Source organism: Carcharhinus amblyrhynchos, chromosome 1 (genome assembly GCF_965287045.1).
Source record: "Carcharhinus amblyrhynchos chromosome 1, sCarAmb.v2.hapA, whole genome shotgun sequence".
NCBI lineage: Eukaryota > Metazoa > Chordata > Chondrichthyes > Carcharhiniformes > Carcharhinidae > Carcharhinus > Carcharhinus amblyrhynchos.
In genome coordinates this window covers 12102377-12126937 of record NC_137324.1, presented here as the reverse complement: position 1 = coordinate 12126937, position 24561 = coordinate 12102377, and the positions used below count along the sequence as shown (strand labels likewise).

At 45.7% G+C, this 24561-nt stretch overlaps 1 protein-coding gene across 1 annotated transcript in view; it reads left to right on the top strand.

Moving 5' to 3' along the window:
- Positions 1-24561, top strand: part of LOC145346307 (dedicator of cytokinesis protein 2-like) — a 1149449-nt gene that overhangs the window by 867487 nt on the left and 257401 nt on the right. The window contains exons 30-31 of the mRNA XM_080193520.1: positions 21790-21868; positions 23293-23393. Of these exons, the coding sequence (XP_080049646.1) occupies positions 21790-21868; positions 23293-23393 (180 nt within the window). The remainder of the gene's footprint in view (positions 1-21789; positions 21869-23292; positions 23394-24561) is intronic.

Below are 24561 nucleotides of genomic sequence, written 5' to 3'. Positions count from 1 at the left end.
CGAATGGCCTCCGTCTGCACTGTAGGAATTCTATGATTCTAACTATTCTGCATGCAGAGAACAGATACAATTTTATCCACAGCCAGACAGCAGTAAGATGAATGGTTAACGTGTCAGTTGTGATATTATTTCAGGAGGGACGTTGATCAGTATTCCGGCATTCGCCATTGTACTTTGAATAGAACCACACGAAGTTGAACATCCATCTGGGCTAACAGTGCCAGCATATCGGAGCTCCAATTAGCTAGGAAGCTGGTACATCTGGTATCACAGTCACCGAGCAGCATCACTTGTCAGACAGTATGACGGGAAGAAAGATGTGTTTCTAAACTGCATTTGGTAACCTTAAGCTGCTTAACATGAAATGCGTTTGCAGTGCCATCACGGTTGCAAGGTAACAGCACAGTGATTAGCACTGCTGCCTCACCGCGCCAGCCTCAGTCACTGTCTGTGTGTCTGCATGTTCTCCCCGTGTCTGCGTGGGTTTCCTCCGAGTGCCCCGGTTTCCTCCCACACTCCAAAGATGTGCAGGTTTGGTGGATTGGCCATGCTAAATTGACCCTAGTGTCAGGGGATTAGCAAGGGTATGGGGTTACTGGAATAGGGCCTGGATGGATTGTGGTCAGTGCATACTCGATGGGCCAAATGGCCTCTTCTGCACTGTAGGGATTCTATGATTCTATGAAGAAATCAGGCAGGTAGAATGTTGGCTGAGGGGTATTTATTGACCAGGTGATGTGCCCTGCTCTTCCTTGGCTAGTGTCTGGGGGCAGACAGGGACCCAATGTTACATTTCATCCTAAAGTCAGTATCTTCGGCAGTGCAGCACTCGCTCAGCACTGCACTGGATTGCCAGCCAAGACTTGGTGCTCAATATTTGAAAGGGCCAATGTGCTTCCTGCTGAGTGACGACTGACACTTTCTGCAACTTTCATACCCTCAGGACACAGCCACTTGCTTCACAGTCAACTCAATCTGTACTATAACTGTTGTAATGTAGGCAAGCACACCACCCATCTTACCCAGAGTGAGGTCCTTCCTGATTCCGGCCTCGGGTCACCTGCCTGGAGTTTGCATGTTCTCCCCAAATCTGAGTGGGTTTCCTCCAGGGGCTTCAGTTTCTTCCCACACTCTGGAATGGCCATGCTAAACTGTCCCTTAGTACCCAGAATATGTAGGTTAGTTGGATTAGCCATGATAACTGCCGGGATAGGGCGGAGGGGAAGGCCGAGATGCTATTTCAGAGATTTAATGCAGACTTGATGGACCAAATGGCCTCTTCCTGCATTTTATGTTTCAAATCGCAATCAGCTGAATGACAAATACAGAGTACTGAGCTAATAGTAAGATACTTGGTAGTGTGGTTGAGCAGGGAGATCTTGGTATCCATGTGCATAGATCCCTGAAAGTTGCATCCAGGTTGATAGGGTTGTTAAGAAGGCATATGGTGTGTTGGCTTTTATTGGTAGAGGGATTAAGTTTCGGAGCCACGAGGTCATGTTGCAGCTGTACAAAATTCTGGTGCGGCCGCACTTGCAGTATTGCGTACAGTTCTGGTCGCCACATGATAGGAAGGATGTTGAAGTATTGGAAAGGGTGCAGAGGAGATTTACCAGGATGTTGCCTGGTATGGTGGGAAGGTCTTATGAGGAAAGGCTGAGGGACTTGAGGCTGTTTTCATTAGAGAGAAGCAGGTTAAGAGATGATTTGTTAGAGGCATACAAGTTGATCAGAGGATTAGATAGGGTGGACAGTGAGAGCCTTTTTCCTTGGATGGTGCTGGCTGGCATGAGGAGAAATAGCTTTATATTGAGGAGTGATAGATATAGGACAGACGTCAGAGGTAGGTTCTTTACTTAGAGGGTAGTAAGGGCGTGGAATGCCCTGCCTGCAACAGTAGTGAATTCGCCAACATTAAGGGCATTTATATGGTCATTGGATAAACATATGGATGATATTGGAATAGTGTCGGTTAGATGAGCTTTAGATTGGTTTCACAGGTTGGTGCAACATCGAGGGCTGAAGGGCCTGTACTGTGCTGTAATGTTCTATGTTCTATCTTGGTTGAGAGTTAACCAAGACTGGAGGAAAACTCCTTTGACTGTCTTTGAATGGTGCCAAAAGTAGTCGGAAAGTTAAAATATATAAAGTTGGAAATGGCCAGGAGGTCAGTAAGTAATGTGCTTTTTGGTTATTTCTTCATATACAGCATCTGGGCATCACTGACTAGGCCAGCATTTATTGCCTATCCCAAATTGATCTTGAGAAGACACTGGTTTGCCATCTTTAGATTCAAATCCCAGTGGGGAAGCTGGTGGAATTTAAATTCAATCAATAAATTTGGAATTGAAACCTAGTCTCAGTAATGATGACTATGAAGCTGTATAGGGCATTGGTGAGGCCGCAGCTGGAGTACTGTGTGCAGTTTTGGGCACCGCACCTGCGCAAAGATATTTTGGCCTTGGAGGGAGTGCAGAGGAGGTTTACTAGGCTGATACCGGAGTTGAGGGGGTTGAGCTATGAGGAGAGGCTGAATAAACTAGGCTTGTACTCGTTGGAGTTTAGAAGAATGAGGGGAGATCTCATTGAGACGTATAAGATGATGAATGGGATGGATAGGATAGAGGTGGACAGACTCTTCCCGCTCAAAAAAGACAGTAGAACTAGGGGGCACAGCCTCAAGATAAAGGGGGGGCGGTTTAGAACAGAGTTGAGGAGGAACTTCTTCACTCAAAGGGTGGTGAATCTCTGGAATTCTCTGCCCGTTGAAGTGGTGGAGGCTGCCTCGCTAAATATTTTTAAGACGCGGGTTGATGGGTTTTTGATAAGAGAGGGGATTAAGGGTTATGGGGAGAGGGCGGGAAGGTGGAACTGAGCCACGACAGATCAGCCATGATCTTATTGAATGGCGGGGCAGGCTCGAAGGGCTAGATGGCCTACTCCTGCTCCTATTTCTTATGTTCTTATGTTCTTATCATCACTTGTTTGTAAAAACCCATCTAGTTAGCTGATACAAAAACATCCCAAGATGCTTCAGAGAAATAATCAGAAATATCTAGGTACCCAGATAAAGAAACAGCTACTGGGACAGTGTCAAAAAGCTTTGTCAAAGCATAATAAATCTTTGGAAGCAGGATTCCCTTCACCAAAATCTCTTTATTTACAAAATCGAACAGCGATGCACAGAGTACTAACAGTTAGCAGCCTACCTCTGGGGTGTCAGAGGAACTGACATGCCTCATTAAGTACAAGGCAAAGACTCCCTGATTGGCCCATCAATTGGATTATTAATCAGAGAGTTCATACTCCAATAGGCCAACCCCAATGGCTTGATTGAAGTCATTACACAAAGAGTTTTAAAGAGGGTTCTTGCAGGAGGAGTGAGACATGGTGAGGTCCAGGGAGAGCATTCAGAAGCATGAAATACTGATGGTTGAAGGAACTGATTTTGATTTGATTTGTTTTTTTTGTTTGATTTACTATTGTCACGTGTATTAACATAGAGTGAAAAGTATTGTTTTTTGCACGCTAGACAGACAAAACATACCGTTCATAGAGAAGGAAAGGAGAGAGTGCTGAATGTAGTGTTATAATCACAGCTAAGTGTAGCGGAAGATCAACTTAATGCAAGTCCATTCAAAAGTCTGTCAGCAGCAGGGAAGAAGCTGTGCTTGAGTCGGTTGGTATGTGACCTCTGACTTTTGTATCTTTTTCCTGAAGGGGTGCAGGGGGTCCTTAATTATGCTGGCTGCTGTGCCGAGGCCCGGGAAGTGTAGACAGAGTCAATGGATGAGAGGCTGTTTTGCATGATGGATTGGGCGATATTCATGACCTATTGTTACAGACTACAGAATCACGCTGTGCAGAAGAGACTTTTTGGCCCATCGAGTCTGCCCTGACACCTGAGAAACACCTAACCTACCCACTTAATCCCACTTGCCAGCACTTGGCCCATAGCCCTGAATGTTATGTCATGCCAAGTGTTCAACCAGATACTTTTTAAAGGATGTGAGGCATCCCACCTCTACCACCCTGCCAGACAGTGCATTCCAGATTGTCATCACTCTCTGGATAAAAAAGTTTTTCCTCACATTCCCCCCCAAATCTCCTGCCCCTCGCCTTGAACCTTTGTCCCCTTCTGACTGACCCTTCAACCAAGGGGAACTGTTGCTACCTGTCAACCCTGTCCATGCCCCTCATAACCTTGTAAACCTCAATCAGGCCGCTCCTCAGTTTTCTCTGCTCTAAAGAAAATGACCCAAACCGACCCAACTTCTCTTTGTAACTTAAATGTTCCATCACAGGTGGCATCCTGGTGAATCTCCTCTGCACCCTCTCGAGCGCAATCACATCCTTCCTATAATGTGGCACGCAGTTCTCCAACTGTGGCCTCACCAAAGTTCTACACAACTTGACATGACATCCCTGCTTTTATAATCTATGCTTCAATTGATAAAGGCAAGTGTCCCTTGTAGTGGCGGCACGGGGTCACAGTGGTTAGCACTGCTGCCTCACAGCACCAGCGACCCGGGTTCGGTTCCTGGCTTAGGTCAGTGCAGGCACTATACATTGTCCCCGTCCCTACATGGGTTTCCTTTGGGTGCTCCGGTTTCTTCTCACTGCCCGAAAGACATACTGGTTAGGTGCATTGGCTATGCTAAATTCTCCCTCAGTGTACCTGAACAGGCGCTGGAGTGTGGCGACTGGAGGATTTTCACAGTAACTTCACTGCAGTGTTAATGTAAGCTACTGGTGACACTAATAAAATAAACTCTAAGTGTGTGGTACAAGAGGATATGAACACAAGGATAAGAGTTTGAATGATAGTCACCTGAAATTTAATTATGCATCACCTTGGATCAGTCAGGGGCATTCCTTCCTGTGAATTAGGAATTTCTGAGCTGAGGTCTCACTTCAATGCTTGAGAGAGTAATGTGGGCTGACATTCCAGTGCATTGCTACCTCTTTGATGGTGCTGCCTTTCAGAGAATTCAGCTTTGTTTGCTGTGGGTACACAGGGCTAAACTGAGGTATTCCCAGATGAGTTTTATCAAGCTGTGGAGATAATAGACATCGCAGTCTGAGATACAAAGAATCACTTTGGCTGCCATTGTTCCAAAGGAATCCCCTTGACGGCGTATTGTTCAGATTCAATTTGGTCAGACTGATGGGCAGACGAACTGAGAGAAGTCCCTGAACTTTGCAGTCATGGCTAACGCAATTTTGCTTTGTCTTTCTGTTATCTTTGGGATCGGGGCAGAGTGGAAAGGTCCTGTTTATTATGCATCTCAGGTGGCCCAGGGAAAGTGGTAGGGGGACTTCTCCTTGAACTATTGCTGATGATTATCCGGTGATGATATCAGACCTCTATCCTTTGACCTAACCGCAACATATGTCTATGTCAGGATGGTGTCTGACTTGGCGAGGGAACTTGGCAGTGATAGTGTTCCCATTGGCTTTGCTGCTCTTGTCTTTCTCAGCAGTAGAGGTCACACAAGAACGCGGTGCTGTTAAAGAAATCTTAGTGAGTGACAGCAATACATGCATGTTTTAGCCACAGTAGCATCTGCCCCTGCAGCCCAACATTCAGACCAGTTCTGACTTCTTTGGCGCAGCATGGTGGCACAGTGATAAACACTGCTGCCTCACAGCACCATGGACCTGGATTCAACTCTGGCCTCGGGTGCAAAGAACAAAGAAAACTACAGCACAAGAACAGCCCTTTCGTCCCTCCAACCCTGCACCAACCATGCTGCCCGACTTAGTTAAAATCCCGTACCCTTCCAGGGACATATCCCTCTATTCCTGTCCTATTTGTCAAGATGCCCTTTAAAATTCACTACATATCCACTTCCACCACCTCTCCCGGCAACGAGTTCCAGGCACCCACCACCCACTGTGTAAACAATTTGCCTCATACATCTCCTTTAAACCTTGCCCCTTGCTCCTTAAAGCTATGCCCCCTAGTGATTAACTCTTCCACCCTGGGAGAAAGCTTCTGACTAGCCATTTTTTCCATACTTCTCATAATCTTGTAGATTTCTATCAGATTACTCCTCAACCTCCATCGTTCCAGTGAGAACAAACCAAGTTTCTCCAACCTCTCCCCATAGCTAATACCCTCCATACCAGGCAACATCCTGGTAAATCTTTTCTGTACCCTGCCTAAAGCCTCTGCATCCTTCTGGTAGTGTGGCAACCAGAATTGAGCACTATATTCCAAGTGCAGTTTTCATGTTCTCCCCGTGTCTGTGTGGGTTTCCTCTGGGTGCTCCAGTTTCCTCCCATAATCCAAAAATGTGTTATTAGGTGGACTGGCTATGATAAATTGTCCCTTTGTGTCAGGGGGATTAACAGGGCACAAAATAGTGGTTACTGGGATAGGGCCTGTTATACAGCTTTTGTTTAAACACCTTCTAAGTATTCCAGGTCAATGAGACAAACAAAGTTATTTATTTATTTAACAGTTCTTATACCAATTCACATATAAACAGTTGCAACACATTAACTCTTTATTGACTTTAAATGAACATCAAGTTTAACCAAACATCAACTTTAACTACTTAATTGAAAATAGATACTATCGAGTTTCGGAAAACACTGGCTAAGAAATATCCCCGTTGTAGAATCTATCTTCTTATTCCCCGAAGCATCCTTTAGGGTACAGGCTTCTTCTTGGGATGGTCGGTCTCATGGAGTCATTGTGGCCAAACAAAGGACTCACATGTCTTTTTATCCACAATTCTCCACTTGCTTCCAGAAGGTTCACTATCACCCAGGCAATTGTGCAACCAGACTCCAATCACATGGCTCGAACATCCAGTGAAATTACTTTTGAACAATGCCAGTACACTTATTTCAAACTGCATGCTCCATACATATAAAAATCAGAGACACAATGTCTGGGTCAATGTAAACAATTTCCCTGATCTGACCAAAACAGGACGCTTCAGATCACAGCTCCCAGACCAGAACTTCTTTATGACCTGCGTCTGGTTTTAATCTATAAGTTGACCAAAATTCCCAGCATTCTTCACTCTCAGCCAGAATAGCCATTTTAAAGCCATTACTGCCTTTATTGCTGTTAAGTCATTGTTGAAGCCGTTCTTTCTCTGTCCAAAGGCCTGGGAGGGATTGTTGTCGGTGCAGGCTTGATGGGCCAAACGGCCTCCCTCTGTACTGTAGTGTTTCTGTTTCTATGATTTCTAGAAGCTAACCTGACAAGGCCGGGCCTGGTCTGATGACCACTGCCCCCATCCCAGATCTTTGACCTTGTACACTTACCTTCTCCCTGGCTTGTTGAAGACCTTTGCATTTAGCTGAACCTTCACCCTCACATGGTTTACAGCAACCGGTGAAGTATAAGTGCGGGTGTGGCTTATTACCTACATCTGAGGTGTGTATATGTGCGTACGTGTGTGTGTGTGTGTGTGTGTGTGTGTATTTGTGTACGTATGTTGTGTATGTATGTGAGATTGTGTGTGTGTTTGTATGTTGTATGTGCATGTGTATGTGTATGTATTGTGTGTGTGAGTGTATGCATGTATTGTGTGTGTGTGTATGTATGGTGCGTGTACGCGTGTGTGTGTGTGTGTGAAGGGCTGTTGAAGTTTCACTGAGACAGTTGCTGTGGAATTCACTTGCAGCGTCGGGGGCTGAGGCTATATAAATGCAAATTGTTGCTGCTGTGGAACCTTCCATACAAGATAAATCAGTGCAGAGTGCTGGGAGCAAAGCACTTGAAAGTTTTCTCTTAAGCAAGCACAAATTCTGCAGTACGTCCAGTTCTGCTGGGAGTTATTCCTTTCAAGAACAAGCAAATTAACTCACTGCAAGTTCCAAATGTTCCTTCACACTCGCAATTGGTTATCACGACTCAGTATTAGCAGTGGGCTTCTGCGTTTAGACTGAATGAACAGCAATCAGAAAAGCAAATGTTGGGCATTTCAATAAGTTGATTTGATGGAGGTGGCTCAGAGGAGAACCTATTTTCTACGGTGGAAGATTCCAGAGCAAGATGACATTCTCTTAAAGCTCGGAAACGTGACTGTATTCAGCACAAGCTCATAGCTGTGCTTGGCAAGTGATGGCCTAAATCTCTTTGTACAGCTGTCCCTGTCCCTTTCTTTTAATGCACAGTTTACATTTCATTTGCAATGAATTTTCTTCCATTCTCGAGGGTTGTGAAGGATCTGAAGATAAATTAATTTTTGGCTCATTTGTTTATCCAGTTAACAGTGGACACAAACTCGGAGCTGGCAGTTTCCATTACACTGAACACAACTGGATTCACTCCAGTAATAATGACTAGTACATAGCAAAACTGCAACCCATGCTATTGAATGTTTTATATCTCTGATCTATTTGATTTGATTAACATATGATGAAAAGTATTGTTTCTGGCACTACACAGACAAAGCATACTGTTCATAGAGAAGGAAAGGAGAGAGTGCATAATGTAATATTACAGTCATAGCCAGGGTTTGGAGAAAGATCAACTTTTAATGCAAGGTAAGTCCGTTCAAAAGTCTCGATGGCAGCAGGGAAGAAGCTGTTTTTGAGTTGGTTGATACATGACCTCTGACTTTTGTATCTTTTTCCTGAAGGAAAAGGTGGAAGAGAGAATGTCTTGTATGTGGGATCCTTAATTATGCTGGCTGCTTTGCCAAGGCAGCAGGAAGTGTAGACAGTGTCAATGGATGGGAGGCTGGTTTGCATAATGGATTGAGCTACATTCACAGCCTTTTGTAGTTCCTTGCGGTCTTAGACCGAGCAGGAGCCATGCCAAGCTGTGATACAGCCAGAAAGAATGCTTTCTGTAGTGCATCAGTAAAAGTTGGTAAGAGTCGTAGCTGACATACCAAATTTCCTTAGTCTCCTGAGAAAGTAGAGGCATTGGTAAAATCTCTTAACTATAGCGTTGGCATGGGGGAATTAGGACAGGTTGTTGGTGATCTGGACACTGAAAAACTTGAAGCTCTCGACCCTTTCGATCTGCTGGTTATGATGTGGAGATGCCAGCGTTGGACTGGGGTGGGCACAGTAAGAAGTCTCACAACACCAGGTTAAAGTCCGACAGGTTTATTTGGAATCACGAGCTTTCGGAGAGCCGCTCCTTTCTCAGGGGAGCGCGTGATCTGATTCCTCACCTGATAAAGATGCAGCTCTCTGAAAGCTCATGATTCCAAATAAACCTGTTGGACTTTAACCTGGTGTTGTGAGACTTCTTACTGTATCTTTTGATTTTTGATTGGATTTGATTTGGTATTTTATTGTCAAATGTACTGGGATACAGTGAAAAACACTGTTTCTTGCACACTATACAGGCAAAACATATCACTCATAGAGTACATAGGGGAAAAGGAAATGAGAGGATGCCAAATATAGTGTTGCAGTTTGATTTGATTTATTATTGTCACATGTATTCGTACTTGTATAGCGCACAAGTATTGTTTCTTGTGCGCTATACAAAGCATACTATAAATGGGGAAGGAAAGGAGAATTAGAGTGAAGAGAAAGAACAGTTTAATGAATGATAGGACCATTCAAAAGTCTGAAAACAACAGTGAAGAAGCTGCTCTTGAGTTGGTTGGTATGTGATCTCAGACTTTGTACTTTTTCCCCCAGCGGAAGAAGGTGAAAGAGAGAATGTCCGGGGTGTGGGGTCCTTGATAATGCTGGCTGCTTTTCCAAGGCAGCGGGGTATGAAGACAGAGTCAACAGACGGGAGGCTGGTTTGCATGATGGATTGGGCTTCATTCGATCATGAGCCTCTTTAGTTTCTTGCAGTCTTGGGCAGAGCAGGACCCATAGCAAGCTGTAAGACATCCAGAAAGTGTGCTTTCTGTGGTGCATCTGTAAAAGTTGAAGCACGAGGCAAGGCAATATAAACTGCCTTGTACTGCAATTTTAAAGGTGATGTAGAAAAAAGACACCTGGGGAGTATATATACGGAAGGTGCGAGGACAAGTCGAGAAGGCAGATGGGATTCTTGACTGCATTGACAGGTAGAGAATACAAAAGCGAGGAAATGCTTAACTAAAAACAGAAAACGTTGGACATGCTCAGCAGATCTGAGAAAAAGAAAATTAGCATTTCAGGTGGGTGACCTTTCATCAAGTTGTGCTATAAATTTATGGAACTCTGTTTTGGCCTCAACTGGAGCATTGGGTCCAACTCTTTTCATATATTCATGGGATATGGGTGTCGCCAGCTGGTAAGCATTTATCGCCCTTCCCAGTTGCCCTTGGAGGGTAGTTGAGAGTCAACCACATTGCTGTGGCGCTGGAGTCGCATGTCGGCCAGACTAGGTAAGTATGGTAGATTTCCTTCCCTAATGGACATTACTGAACTAGATGGGGTTTTCTGACAATTGGCAATGGTTTCATTGTCATCGATTCTTAATTCCAGATTTTTTTTGTGGAATTCAAATTCCACCATCTGCTGCGGTGGGATTTGAACCCAGATCCCCAGAACATTAGCTAAGTTTCAGAATTAATAGTCTATCGATAATACCATTTTACCATTGCCTCCCCAGTTCTGGGCATCCCACTTAGGAAGGATGTAAAGGCTTTGGAGGGGGTGCTAAAAATATTTACAAGAATAGTTCCAGGGATAAGGGGACTTCTGGGGAATAGGTTAGAGAAGATGGGTTGTTCTCCTTGGGGGAGAAAATGGAGAGGAGTTTTGATGGAGGTGTTCAAAATCATGAGGGGGCCTACCCATCTCTATGGAGTAACAACAGCGTTGAGAATCAAAGGATAACAGTTTAAATTGATTGGCAAAATAATGAAAGTTAATATGAGGAGAAAAATTACACAGCGAGTGGTTAGGATCTGGAATGCACTGCCTCAGAGCATGGCGGAGACAGATTCAATAGTGATTTCCAAAGGGAATTAGATACAGAATCCCTGCAGCACAGAAGGAGGCCATTTGGGCTGTCAAGTCTGCACCAACCACAATCCCTATTCCCGTAATCCTCATTTATCCCGCTCGTCCCCTTGACATTAGCATCAGTTTAGCAAGGCCAATCAACCTAACCTGCATATATTTGGACTGTGGGGAGAAACTGGAGCATCCAGAGGAAACCCATGCAGAAATGAGGAGAATGTGCAAATTCCACATAGACAGTGACCTGAGACCGGAATTGAACCCAGGTCCCTGGCGCTGTGAGGCAGCAGTGCTAACCACTGTGCCACCGTGCCGCCCCATGTTGTTGTTTGTGGGAGCTTGTACAAGTTGTACAAATTGTTGTAGATCAAAACATACCACCTCGGCAGTCCTGTGGTCATAAATGATGCTCCATAAATGTAACGTCTTTTTTTCTCGATAGCAAGGTCATCTTGGTTGTCTACATTTTAAGGACAGCACGGTGGCGCAGTGGTTAGCTGCCTAACTGCGCCAGGGACCCTGGGTTTGATCCCGGCCTTGGATCACTGTCTGTGTGGAGACTGCACATTCTCCCCGTGTCTGCGTGGGTTTCCTAACGGTGCTCCGGTTTCTTCCCACAATCTGAAGATGTGCGAGTTAGATTGATTGGCCATGCTAAAACTAACCCTTAGTTTCAAGGGGATTAGTAGAGTAAATGTGAGGGGTTACAGGAATAAGGCCTGGGTGGAAATGTTGTCGGTGCAGGCGCGATGGGCCAAATGGCCTCCTTAGAAACATGGAAGCCCTACAGTGCAGAAAGAGGCCATCTGGCCCATCGAGTCTGCACCCAACACAATCTCACCCAGGCCCTACCCCCATATTCCTACATACTTTACCCTCTAACACCTCTAACCTACACATCTCAGGACACCAAGGGGCAATTTCAGCATGGCCAATCAACCTAACCTGCACATCTTTGGACTGTGGGAGGAAACCGGAGCACCCGGAGGAAACCCACAGAGACACAAGGAGAATGTGCAAACTCCACACAGACAGTGACCTGAGCCGGGAATCCAACCCAGGTCCCTGGAGCTGTGAAGCAGCAGCGCTAACTACTCTGCCACGCCTTCTGCTCTGTCAGGGTTGGTTGTAGAAATGAGTCTCTAGCAAGCCACTCATCATCTGACTACAAAACATTTCAGTGAGGTTTATTCAGTGAAGCGTAGGAATATCCTATTTTGGGGTGATTTGAACGTGAAGGAGACTGGCGAGCTGTTTCTGTATTTTCTTGGCATCACTCTTGAGCGTAAGGTGGTCGTGTGACATTGACTGAGTTGAACTCCCCGCGGCTGCCAGCTGTTATCTTAAAGAAGTCACTGAAGTGTGATGTGAAGGGGCTGCTGTTCGCAGTTCTGTACTTTCTCATCTGCTGTGGCCGTCAGCCTAGTTCATATTTTTAATACATAATAGATGTTATTTGCTGTAGGAATGTAAATATTGGAGTTAAACCTCCAATATGGAAGAGGAGGACTTTGAAACAAATAGACTCATTCTTGAAGTGAAAGGGAGAAACGCTTCGAATATCAGGGTCTGAATTCATGGTGGCGGGTCATTGGTTTTAACAACAACCTTTAATTTTCTTCTGCCGTTTGCCACACTTCTTCCCCTCCTGCTCCAGGGGGAACATCCTCTGTTCACTTTCATGCTTTGAACATGCCCTAAAAAATCGACAGCGCTCATCCTCAACACATCGCAGAGACTCTGCAGTCTTCTATTCGCCTTGGAGCTGACACAAGGAATCATTTACCTGGCCACGAACATGGACCATTTTTTTAATAAACTCCCTTGCCCGGAACATAAAGTTCTGAGTTTCCCTCACTCCGCTCTGCCCTTCAGTGAGGGCGCCACGGTGGCACACTGGTTAGCGCTGCTGCCTCAAAGCGCCAGGGTCCTGGGTTCAATATTGGCCTTGGGTCACTGTCTGCGTGGAGTCTCCTTGTTCCCACTGTGTCGGAGGGGTTTTCCTCCAGGTGCTCCGGTTTCCTCCCGCAGAACAAAGATGCGCGTGTTAGGTTGATTGGCCATGATGTGAAAATGACCGGGAGAATTAACAGGAAAACTATGTGGTGTTATAAGGATAGGGCCCGGGTGGGATTGGTGAAGGTGCAGGCATGATGGGCTGAATGGCCTCTTTTCTACACTGGAGGGATTCTATGAGCCTATGACTGCGATTGATTTGGACTCAGGCCAAATGGCCTCCTTCTGTGGCTTTATAGGAGTGTTCTTACCATTGGGCCTTACTGGTCAATGGGTGGAGCAAGCCCATAAGATTGTGCAATCAGATTGATGTTGATTTCTCGCCTCTGGCGATCGTACCCATGCCTGACATCTGGCACGATCAGCCTTGCACCCATTTCCGGTGCAAGGCTGAATAATTTATTCAAGTATAATTAAATCTGTTTTCGCATTGAATTTTCTGGGCTCACTTGCCTCTTTGGCCCTGCCGGGAGATGTTTTCGGCAACGAGGAAAATAGCTGTCTCCAGCAACAGGAACCAGTCATGATTGCCTCATCAGTAGAATTGGAGGACACGGGGAGGTCAGGACAATGCGGTGACCCCTGGGCATTGCCATCCTGGCACCTGGCACTGCCCACCAGGCACAGTGACACTGCTCACCAGGCACTCTGCAGTGCCAAGGGGTGCTGAGCCTGCTGGGGGGTGGGGCCAAGCTAGGGCAGACGGTTATAGCGAGAGACAGTAGTGTGTTCATTCTACATTGATATTGGTATGGGGAGGAAGGGGAATGATTGGTGTAGGCCTTGGGGGGAGGGGGGGAGGGATTTGGACAACCAACTGTGGAGGGGGGATGTTGGGTGCTCGATCACGGGGGTGATCGGGCGGCCAATTGTGGAGTGGGGAGGGGGTGGTCACTCTGGATGGTGGTGGTGGGGGACGGGGGGTGGGGGGGTCGCAATAGGCTGCAGCCCTCAATGGCATTGGGGAGGGGGGGGCAGGTAGATATGTTTGTGAGGCTGGATGCTTCTTTGGAGGCCCTGGAGACTAGTGGAAAGCAGTAGTGGCTGAATGGCAGGAATTTGCTACAGAGATCTACATATGCCTCAACCCCCTCCCCTTAGAGGCAAGAAACCACCTCTGCTGTTTTTTCATGCACTGAGTGGGTACGATAGCAGATTTGATCTCGCCCAAAAAAGCATATCGGAAACTTGTCTCTTTTCCCGCCCGTCCTGGACTTTGAATTTTTTTGGTAAGGTCGTTCCCCCGCCATTTCCATAGAGATCACAGAATCCTTACAGAAGGAGGCCTCTCAGCCCATGGAGCCTTCAGCGACCACAACCCCACCCAGGCCCTATCTCTGTAAGGTGACAGCTAACACGAGGGGACACAGCTTTAAATTGAGGGGTGGTAGTTATAGGACGGATGTCACAGATAGGTTCTTTACTCAGAGGGTAGTAAGGTCGTGGAATGCCCTGCCTGCAGCAGTTGTGGACTCGCCAACTTTAAAGGGCGTTCAAATGGTCACTGGATAGGCATATGGATAACATTGGAATAGTTTAGGTTAGAGGGTCATTAGATTGGTTCCACTGGTCGGTGCAACATCGAGGGCCGAAGGGCCTGTACTGCGCTGTAATGTTCTATGTTCTATAACCCCAAGTATTTATCCTGCTAGCGCATCCCCCCTCCGCCCTCCCCCCCCGGCACTAAGGAACAAGTTAGCGTGGCCAATCCACCTAATCTGGGTCTCTGGCGCTATGAAGCAGCAATGCTAACCACCGTGCCACCGTGATGCCCATTTGTGTACAGGGACCCCAAAGTATCATCGGGCCTCCACACATTTCCACCCTTTTCTGTCACTGCTCTTAAGCCTCAACCAATCTCTGTCCTTCTCCCTCCTCCCTTTCCTTTTCATTCTTTACTACTGTCCTAACCCCATTGATATATTTTTATCTCTTCACCTTGTATTTCTCAAATGGAGTTTTCTCACCCTATCCAAGTTCTTTCCTTGCCAAGCTTTTGGTTTCCCTCATTCTCTCTATCTTCTTTTGCCTTCCTTTCCCTGTCTTTCTCTTCTTTAGCTGTAGAATTCCTCCCTCCCCAGAAGGAAAAGAAACAATAAGGAAATTTGGATGTCAGTTACAAATCTTGCCAACTTTTACAGATGTACCATAGAAAGCATTCTTTCTGGTTGTATCACAGCTTGGTATGGCTCCTGCTCTGACCAAGACTGCAAAGAACTACAAAAGTTTGTGAATCTAGCCCAATCCATCACGCAAACCAACCTCCCATCCATTGACTCTGTCTACACTTCCCACTGCCCTGGCAAAGCAGCCAGCATAATTAAGGACCCCATGCACCCCGGACATTCTGTCTTCCACCTTCTTCCTTTGGGAAAGGAGATACAAAAGTGTGAGGTCACTTACCAACCTTCTCAAGAACAGTTTCTTCCCTGCTACCATCAGACTTTTGAATGGACTTATTGTGCATTAAGTTGATTTTTCTCTACATTCTAGCTATTTTTCATTCTCTCATTTCCCTCTCTATGAACGGTATGCTTTGTCTGTATAGTGTGCAAGAAACAATACTTTTCACTATGTTAATCCATGTGACAATAATAAAGCAAATCAAATCAATAAGAGGGGGAAATAAGAATACCAGTCTGAACTGACTCTAAATTTGAACCAGTAAACTGGAGAAATGGGAATACTGGTCTCAACTATTTTCTCTTCTGGACTTTAATTATATAAGCTCTGACAATCTCATACCAGGCAAAGGTTAAGAAACTGCCACTGTAGATTCTTGTGCTTTACCATTGTACGAACATTGGACATACATTTAATTTGATATTAGGCGGACTGCTGCGAACAACACTTTCAAATGTTTCAGAAAGGGGAGACAGTTTGAGATAATAATTCCAGGAACAATAGCCTCAGGGCGTGCAGTTGGCTGAAGGAACATGGCATAAGACAATGCTTCTTCACTGGGTGTCTTTGTCAAAATTTTCTGCTTAACCTCCCTTCTGCGTGAAGCACCCAGAGCAATTACTGCACACCCTGACATCAGCACACAATCCACATCTCCCAGATCCTCCATAATAGCCTCCCGAACGATATGTCAGCCGGATTGTATTGCTTGAAGGTGTTGGGTGGCCATCTGGATTGCCAATCACCATTGCACAGTTACATAGAAACACAGAAACTCGAAGCAGGAGTAGGCCATTCGGCCCTTCGAGCCTGCTCCACCATTCATTTTGAGTTTCTGGGTTAATTAATCTGGCTGATCATCAAATTCAATATCCTGACCCTGCCTTTTCCCCAGATCCCATGATCCCTTCAGGACCTAGAGCTACATCTAATTTCTTCTTGAAATCAGAAATTTTGGCCTCAGCTACTTTCTGTGGCGGCGAATCCCATATATTCACCACCCTCTGGGTGAAGAAATTTCTCTTCACCTCAGTTCTGAAAAGTTTATCCCTTATCCTCAAACTGTGACCCCTAGCCTGGACTCCCCCACCATTGGGAACATTCTTTCTGAATCTACCCTCTCTAACCCTGTTGGAATTTTATAAGTTTCTATGAGATCCCCTCTCGCTCTTCAAAACTCCAGTAAGTATAATCCTAACTGACTTAATATATCCTCAAATGACAGTTGATACTCATTTCATAAGCAGACTATTTACCTTTCTGAAAACTGACCCAAAACAATTCATTACTGAGGGAGCATCACATCATCAAATACTGAGTGCTCTCGGGGAGGCTAAGTGGCATTACTGCTCGACCATTAATCCGAAAACTCAGCTAACATCCTGGGGTTCGAATCCCACCACAGCAGATGGTGGATTTAGAATTCCATAAAAAATATCTGGAATTAAAAATGATCACGAAACCATCGTCGGTGAAACTCGTCTGGTTCACTCATGCCTTTTAGGGAAGGAAATCTGCCATCCTTATCCAGTCTGGCCTACATGTGACTCCAGATCCACGGTGATGTGGTTGACTCTGCACTGCCCTCCGAAATGATTTAACAAGCCGTTCAGTTCAAGGGCAATTAGGGATGGGCAATAAATGCTGGCCCAGCCAGCGATGCCCATGACCCACAAATGATTAAAAAATACATCATCTCAATTGGGCATAAGCAATTTCAAGGTTAGGAGAGCTCTTCCAATTTCCAACTGACTGTTATCACTCAACCAACGCCAACAAAGCAGACCAACTCTCCATTCATTTCTTTTCCTGTTTCCATCTGTTGTGGACAGATTTGATCCTGTCTCCTAAATAAAGACAATGATCGCACTGCAAAGATACCTCTTCAACTTCAGCATCTCCCACACTCCTTAAACTTCAACTCATCTGAATTTTTCAATGCCCCACATTCTAGCTCACCTGATGAAGGAGCAGCACTCCGAAAGCTCACGATTCCTAATAAACCTGTTGGACTTTAATCTGGTGTTGTGAGACTTCTTACTCTGGAGACACATGTAGGCCAGACTAGGACGACAGATTTCCTTCCCTAAAGGACATTACTGAACCAGATGGGTTTTTCGAACAATTGGCAATGGTCGTCCGTAGATTCTTAATTCCAGACATTTTTAAAATTAAATTCAAACTCCACCAGCTGGCGCGGCGGGATTCGAACACGGGTCCGCAAAACATTAGCTGAGTTTCTGGATTAATAGCCTAGCGGTAATACCTCCAGGCCATTGTTTGCCATTTGTCTCAGTGGGGATGTTTGCTGTTCATGTTGGATACAGGAGAACAAGGTGGAAACAATTCTGTTCCCGACCGTTGGCACCCTCTCATGTCGGAGAACTCACATGAATAGCTTCTAGGAAAGTAATAAAGAAATTGAAAATCGGATCACATCTGCACTCACAATATTGACCCACAAGCTTTCACATGGCATTAAGTAGTCCCGAAGAGGTTTCTGCTGCCTTAATGTATACCAAATATTCCAATGTTTAAGGGAAGCGAGGCTTGATAATTAAATCATACGTTTCAATTTGAAATCAGGTCATGTGCCTACAGGCTTTGAAAGAACAGAAACCATTAAGACAATTTGCAGTTTGGACAAGCAAATGCCTCTGTACACCAGCGTACAAGTTAGACAATGAATTCCTCAATTAGAAGGGATGTGCAGTGCAGTGGTGTGTAACAGTTCACCCAGGGGATCTGCGTTGTTGTGGCAACATGTGCTTTTACACGCATGTTGTAGTCTGGAGCTATGGGTACCGACAGTAGAGTCATCAATGTTCTTTCCACCACATGCTCGACCTGGATTCTCTCCCCCTCTTACCGCCTGGCATTGGTGCACATTTGAAAGATTTGCAGCTGATATTGAACCAGTTTGGCTGCGCACACTTCCTTAACCACCAAGCCTTAGGGTTAGAGTTCATAGAAGTATCATAGAATCCCTACAGCGCAGAAGGAAGCCATTCAACCTATTGAGCCTGCACCAACAACAATCCTACCCAGGCCATATCCCTATAACCCGATGTATTTAACCTGACATTAAGGGGCAATTTAGTATGGTCATATACCTAACCTGTGCATCTTTGGACTTTGGGAGGAAACCAGAGTACCCAGAGGAAACCCACGGGGAGAATGTGCAGATTCCACACAGACAGTGACTCAAGGCTGGAATTGGCCCCAGGTCCCTGGCGCTGTGAGGCAGCAGTGCTAACCCACTGTGTCACTGTGCCTCTCAGTTGAGTACAGAACATCCAACGGCAGAGTGCCAAAGCATCACAAGACCCCAGAGAATGTTTATTACACAATCTGCGTTGAGTGGAACAGTTGGGTGCTAAGTTGGCCTCAGTATCATTGGGGAACCAGGGGAGTTTTTAGTGAGTTGACTTTGCTGATGGCCTCTGTGGGATGAGAATATTGGATGTGGTGATACTGTGCTATTAATATTTTATGTTCAAGGGGAGACCGCTTTAAGATTCAGGGGACAATCTTACCAAAAAAATTCTAAGTCCCAAATGAGTGTGAAAATGGGAGAAGATTGTACTTTTTTGGGGGCATCTTAAAAATTGAATCCTATCTGACTCTGGCAAAAAATCCTGACCAACTTGAAATTTGCCAGCAGGGGGAGTGAGCTAGTGGAGAGTGTACTGCGCTAGATTACCTGAAAGCTGGCTGATAAGAGCAGAGGGCACCATTGCGCATGTGCAGATTTATGTGCTCTGAGACCACAGGATTCTGTCACTGCCACTACTCCTATCAGCCGGCTTTCTGACCGATTCCATCCCTACCCCTACTCCCACCCCCCCCATTCTCTCCACACTATTGCAGGATTCTGTGGCTAATCACCCCCTTCCCCCACAGACCGATTTCTGGGTGCAAGGCTGATCTCGCCGGATATCTGATGCCAGTAAGAGGGCGAAAGGCGAGAAATCGGGTGTGAATCTAATTTCCCAGCTCTCTTTACGATCTTAGTGGCTTACCCCAGCCATTTGCTGGCAGAGCGCAACGCTAAGATTGCCACCTCAGTGTTTTGTTACAAACAGTTAGTTTGTCTGGAAGGAACACAGATGCTGGAAAATGGGATAATTACTCGTTCTCTGTCCAAGACCACAGGAAAACTACAAAGGGGCATGAACAAAGCCTAGCCTCCAATCCACTGACTGTCTACACTTCCCACTGTCTCGGAGGCTGAGGGGAGACCTGTTAGGGGTCTACAACATTATGAGAGGCATAGACAGGGTAAATAATCACAGGCTTTTTCCAAGTTTCAATTACAAGGGGGCACAAGTTCAAGGTGAGAGGGGCAAAGTTTAAGGGAGGTGTGTGGGGAAATGTTTCACTCAGAGAGTGGCGGGTGCCTGGAACGCACTATCAGAAGTAGAAGCAGGCACGTCAGCAACATTTAAGAGGCGTCTGGATAGGTGCATGAATAGGGAGGAAACAGGGACGCAGTAAGGGCAGAAGGTTTTTTTTAGCTTAATTAGGGCAGCATAGTCAGTGCAGGTTTGGAGGGCCGAAGGGCCTGATCCTGTGTTGTACTTTTCTTTGTTCTAAATCTCTCGACCTCTCTTTCCCCCTGTGAAATGCTCCTTAAAACATAACGCCTTTTAATAAACTTCCAGCCATCTGCTCTAATATATCTTTATGTAGATCGACGACATATTTTATAATGTCTCTGTGGAGTGCTTTAGAAAGTGTTTGCTGTTTAAGCCGAAGGTTCATGTGTTTATTCTGCTTAGTGTTCAGTACTTCTCCTCCCCTTTGGCGCATGTTGTCACATTGTCCTCTGTGAGATGCGATGATCACATCAGGGGGATTGACTGAGAGGAGTTCCTATGCCCACGGAGTGTAGGAGCGGCATTAACATGATCAGATCTGATAATTAACACAGGGCGCTTCAGCGGATCCTGTCATTTCAGCTGTGCGTACAAGCTAATTCAGCTGTGTCACACCATGTGGCACTGTGTGAGCTCAGTGACGCTATCAACACTCTCTGTTCAAACAAAGGTATTCTCAGAGTAAAGAGACTTAAGCAACAGATTGTTTGATATCAGCCAAGAATTATCCTTTTAATTATGGGGTTCTGCGTGTAATGTTTAATTTAATCCCCGAGTTCCCCGGGGTAATGTACTCAGCCTACTCATCTTCAGCTGCTTCATCACCTTCGCTCCATCGTGATGCAGGGATGTTAGTTTGTTTTTTATTGGTGTCACAATTAGGCTCAACTCTGCAACAAAGTTACTGTGAAAATCCCCTAGTTGCCACATTCTGGCGCCTCTTTGAACATAAGAACATAAGAAATAGGAGCAGGAGTAGGCCATCTAGCCCTTGGAGCCTGCCCCGCCATTCAATAAGATCATGGCTGATCTGTCGTGACTCAGTTCCACTTTCCCGCCTTCTCCCCATAACCCTTAATCCCCTTTGGGTACACCGAGGAGGAATTTAGCATGGCCAGTGCTCCTAACCGTCACGTCTTTTGGACTATGGGAGGAAATTGGAGCACCCGGAGGAACCCCACGCAGACGCGGGGAGAGTGTGCAAACTCCATTCAGACAGTCACCCAAGGCTGGAATTGAACCCGGTGTGAGGCAGCAGTGCTAACCAATGTGTGGCCCTTCATTGCCTCTGCAGACATCTCCATTGTCCATACTTCTTACTTCAACTTCCCTTTACCCATTCACACTGTGGCTTGATCTGCGTTGTCCTTCTGAGAAGCTACGATGAACAGAAAAGCCAGAGAAATGGGAATATGTGTTGGCCATTCAGCCCCTCTAGCCTCTTCTGCCATCTCATTAGGCCATTCCATTCCCTGAACTCCATTTATTCACCTTTTCTCCACATCCCCTGATACCTTTACTTAACAAAAAAGCAATCAATCTCCGTGTTGAAGATTTCAAATGTCTGCAGGGGCATTTCTGGAAGTGGTGTGGAGAATTGTTTCCTAATTTCACTCCTGAATGGTTTCACTCTAATTGTAGGATTATGAGACCTTGTTTCCACCACAAAAAAGAAAGAGTTTCTCTGCATCCGCATTGTTATCAGTTTAAACATTTCAATTACATTGCTCCTCAATCTTCTGTTGCCAAGATCCTGGAACCTCTTTGTCACAATTGAAGCTCTTGAGCCCCTGTTTACATTGTGTTACATCTACACTGTACACCTCCAGGACCAATCCAAAAGTGCTCAGAACTGAATGTAGTGCTCCAGATGGAGACTGATCTGGGCTCCACTCAACTGAAACGCCCCTCCACTTTATATTTCAGCCTCTTGAGATAAAGGGCAAACATTCCATTAGCCTTCTTGATTGCTTTCGTACCTCTGCCTGTACATAAACCGTTCTTTTCTCCTTTTCACACACTCAATTCACTTCAGGGTCTCCTGTTGTTGCTCAAGTCCAGGATATTTTTGGTCATGAATTATCTGTTCTTTTCTCCGCAGGGTTTTCCTCCGTGCCATCAACCAGTATGCAGAGACGTTGAATAAAATGTTTTTGAACAGCATGAGCTTTGAGCTGCAGGTACGTTCAGATGGAACAAACAGATTCACAGGCAGAACGAGGGGGAATGCACACTTAACTCCAGCTTTACTCAGGGCAGACCTGTCAGCAGGTTCACCTTACTGCTCACTAATTAAAAAGGCAGCATTGCTTCGTAAATTGCAGGCCAGTTTTTAAAGTGTGTGTGTGTGTGTGTGTGTGTGTGTGTGTGTGTGTGTGTGTGTGTGTGTGTGTGTGTGTGTGTGTGTGTGTGAGCATGCGTGTGTTTGTGTGTGTGTGTGTGTGTGCAGGTGAGTGTGTGCAGGTGAGTGTGTGTGTATGTTTGTTTGTGTGTGTTTGAGTGTGTTTGTGTATGTGTGTACAGGTGAGTGTGTGTGTGTGTTTGTGTATGTGTGTACAGGTGAGTGTGTGTGTGTTTGTGTATGTGTGTACAGGTGAGTGTGTGTGTGTGTGTGTTTGTGTATGTGTGTACAGGTGAGTGTGTGTGTGTGTTTGTGTATGTGTGTACAGGTGAGTGTGTGTGTGTTTGTGTGTGTGTGTACAGGTGAGTGTGTGTGTGTTTGTGTATCTGTGTATAGGTGAGTGTGTGCGCACACGCGCGTGAGTGTGTGTGTCTGTGTGTACGTGTGTGTGTCTGTGAGCACGAGTGTGTGTATGTGTGTGTGGTATGTGTGTGTGTGTTTGTGTGTGTGGTGCATGTATGTGTGTGTGTGTATAAGTCAGCACAGAGTTGTACAATAAAGACAAAAAACAGTGAGTCGTGCTAAGTGATTAATGGTGAGGCAGCAGTGCTAACCACTGTGCCAAAAACGCCCTCCCAAATTGGCAGCCGACCATGTTTGGTGTCTACTGCTGGATAGTGGACAGAACAGGCAATGCAGGTGGCCTAGTGGGAGGGGCCCACAGCCCTATTCAGAAAGCTGAGTCCTGTTGAGGAAGAAGGAAATTGGGGAGGTGGGGAGGGGGCTGGGGGTGGGGTGGGGGGATGTTGTCTCAGAATAGAGAAACTCAAGAAGGGCTCCATTTTCAGGTACAAATAAAATGGGGCCAGGAACAATGGTGGCCTCCGTGGGGCAGCGAGTCCCTGCAACCATCGCATCCTTCCTTTTGGAACTTAAAACAAATTCTTCCCAAGAGAAATGGGATCACTGGCAAGGCTGGCATCCATTGCCCGTCCCTCATTGTTCCTCCCTCAGTGAATCCAAACAGGCACCGGAGTATGGCGACAAGGGGATTTTTTTACAACAGCTTCATTACTGTGTTAATGTAAGCCTACTTGTGACCAATGAATAAACTCTAAACTTTAAAAAACGCTGCAATGAGGCCTGAGCTTGGAACTCACAAATGGTCCCGATATCGGGCTCCTGACGCTCGCTGACACTTCCTGCCCGAGGAAATTGTAACATTTCAATCTCACGTGTCTGTTTTTGCTTTCCTCAACGCAGCTTTGGAACAATTACTTTCACCTCACAGTGGCCTTCCTGACCCAGGAATTCCTGCAGCTCGAGAACTTTTCGAATGCCAAGCGAACAGCTATCATATCCAAGTGAGTAGCTTCACTGTACCTTTATGTTAGAGTCATAAAGTCATAGAGCAATACAGCAGGGTAACAGGCCCTTCAACTCAACCAGTACATATCCACCTCCGAGCTAGTCCCAATTGCCTGCGTTTGGCCCACTTCCCTCTAAACCTTTCCCATCTGTGTGCTTATGCTTTTTAAATGTTGCTATTGTACCTCCCTCAACCACTATCTCTGGCAGCTCATTCCATATACACATTGCCCTCTGCGTGAAGAAGTTATCCCTCAGGTCCCTTTTAAATTTTTTCCTTCTGACCTCTAACTTTCAATTTGCCTTCCTGGGTCAAAAACTATGTGCGTTCATCCTATCTATGCCTCTCATGATTTTATACACCTCAATAAGGTCACCCATCATTCCGAGGAATAAAGTCCTAGCCTGGCCAACCTCTCCCTATAACTCGGGCACACTTGTCCTGGCAACACCCTCATAAACCTTCTTTGCAATCTTTCCAGTTTATCAATTCCCTTCCTCTAACAGGGTGACCAAAACTGTACACAATAAAACTGTACACAATACTCCAAGTGTGGCCTCACCAACGACTTATACAAATGTAACATGTTGTCACATTTGGACTTCATTTACCTCTGTATGTGGATCGATCTTTTAGCAAAACCTCTCCTCAGAGAGCTAAACACACTGGCAACCGAATAACAATGCATATTCAAGGAATATATCCTTGAAAGGAACAAATTCATTGGTCAAATGATGGATGCTTGTTCCAAGAGCTGAGCAAAATGATAGAAATATGAGAATCGGTATATCTGGAAACCATTCATAACTTTTCTTAAAACATTGCTGTTACCACAGTCCCACAAAAATATCAATCAACCAGGTCTTTAAAGTACCAGTAGCAGATACTATAAGCACTTGACACCTCTTTATCTTGTGGGAATAAACATTGAGCCATTGACTAAGTAGATGGCACAGTATTTAGCACTGTTGCCTCACAATGCCAGGGACTCAGGTTCAATCCCAACATCAGATCACTGTCTGTGTGGAGTTTGCACATTCTCCCCCTGTTTGGGTGGGTTTCCCCCGGGTGCTCTGGTTTGCTCCCACAATCCAAAGATGTGTGGGTTAGATGTGTGCCTACAATCCCATGGGAAGCCCAGGGGCAGGGGGTCGGTCGGGGGA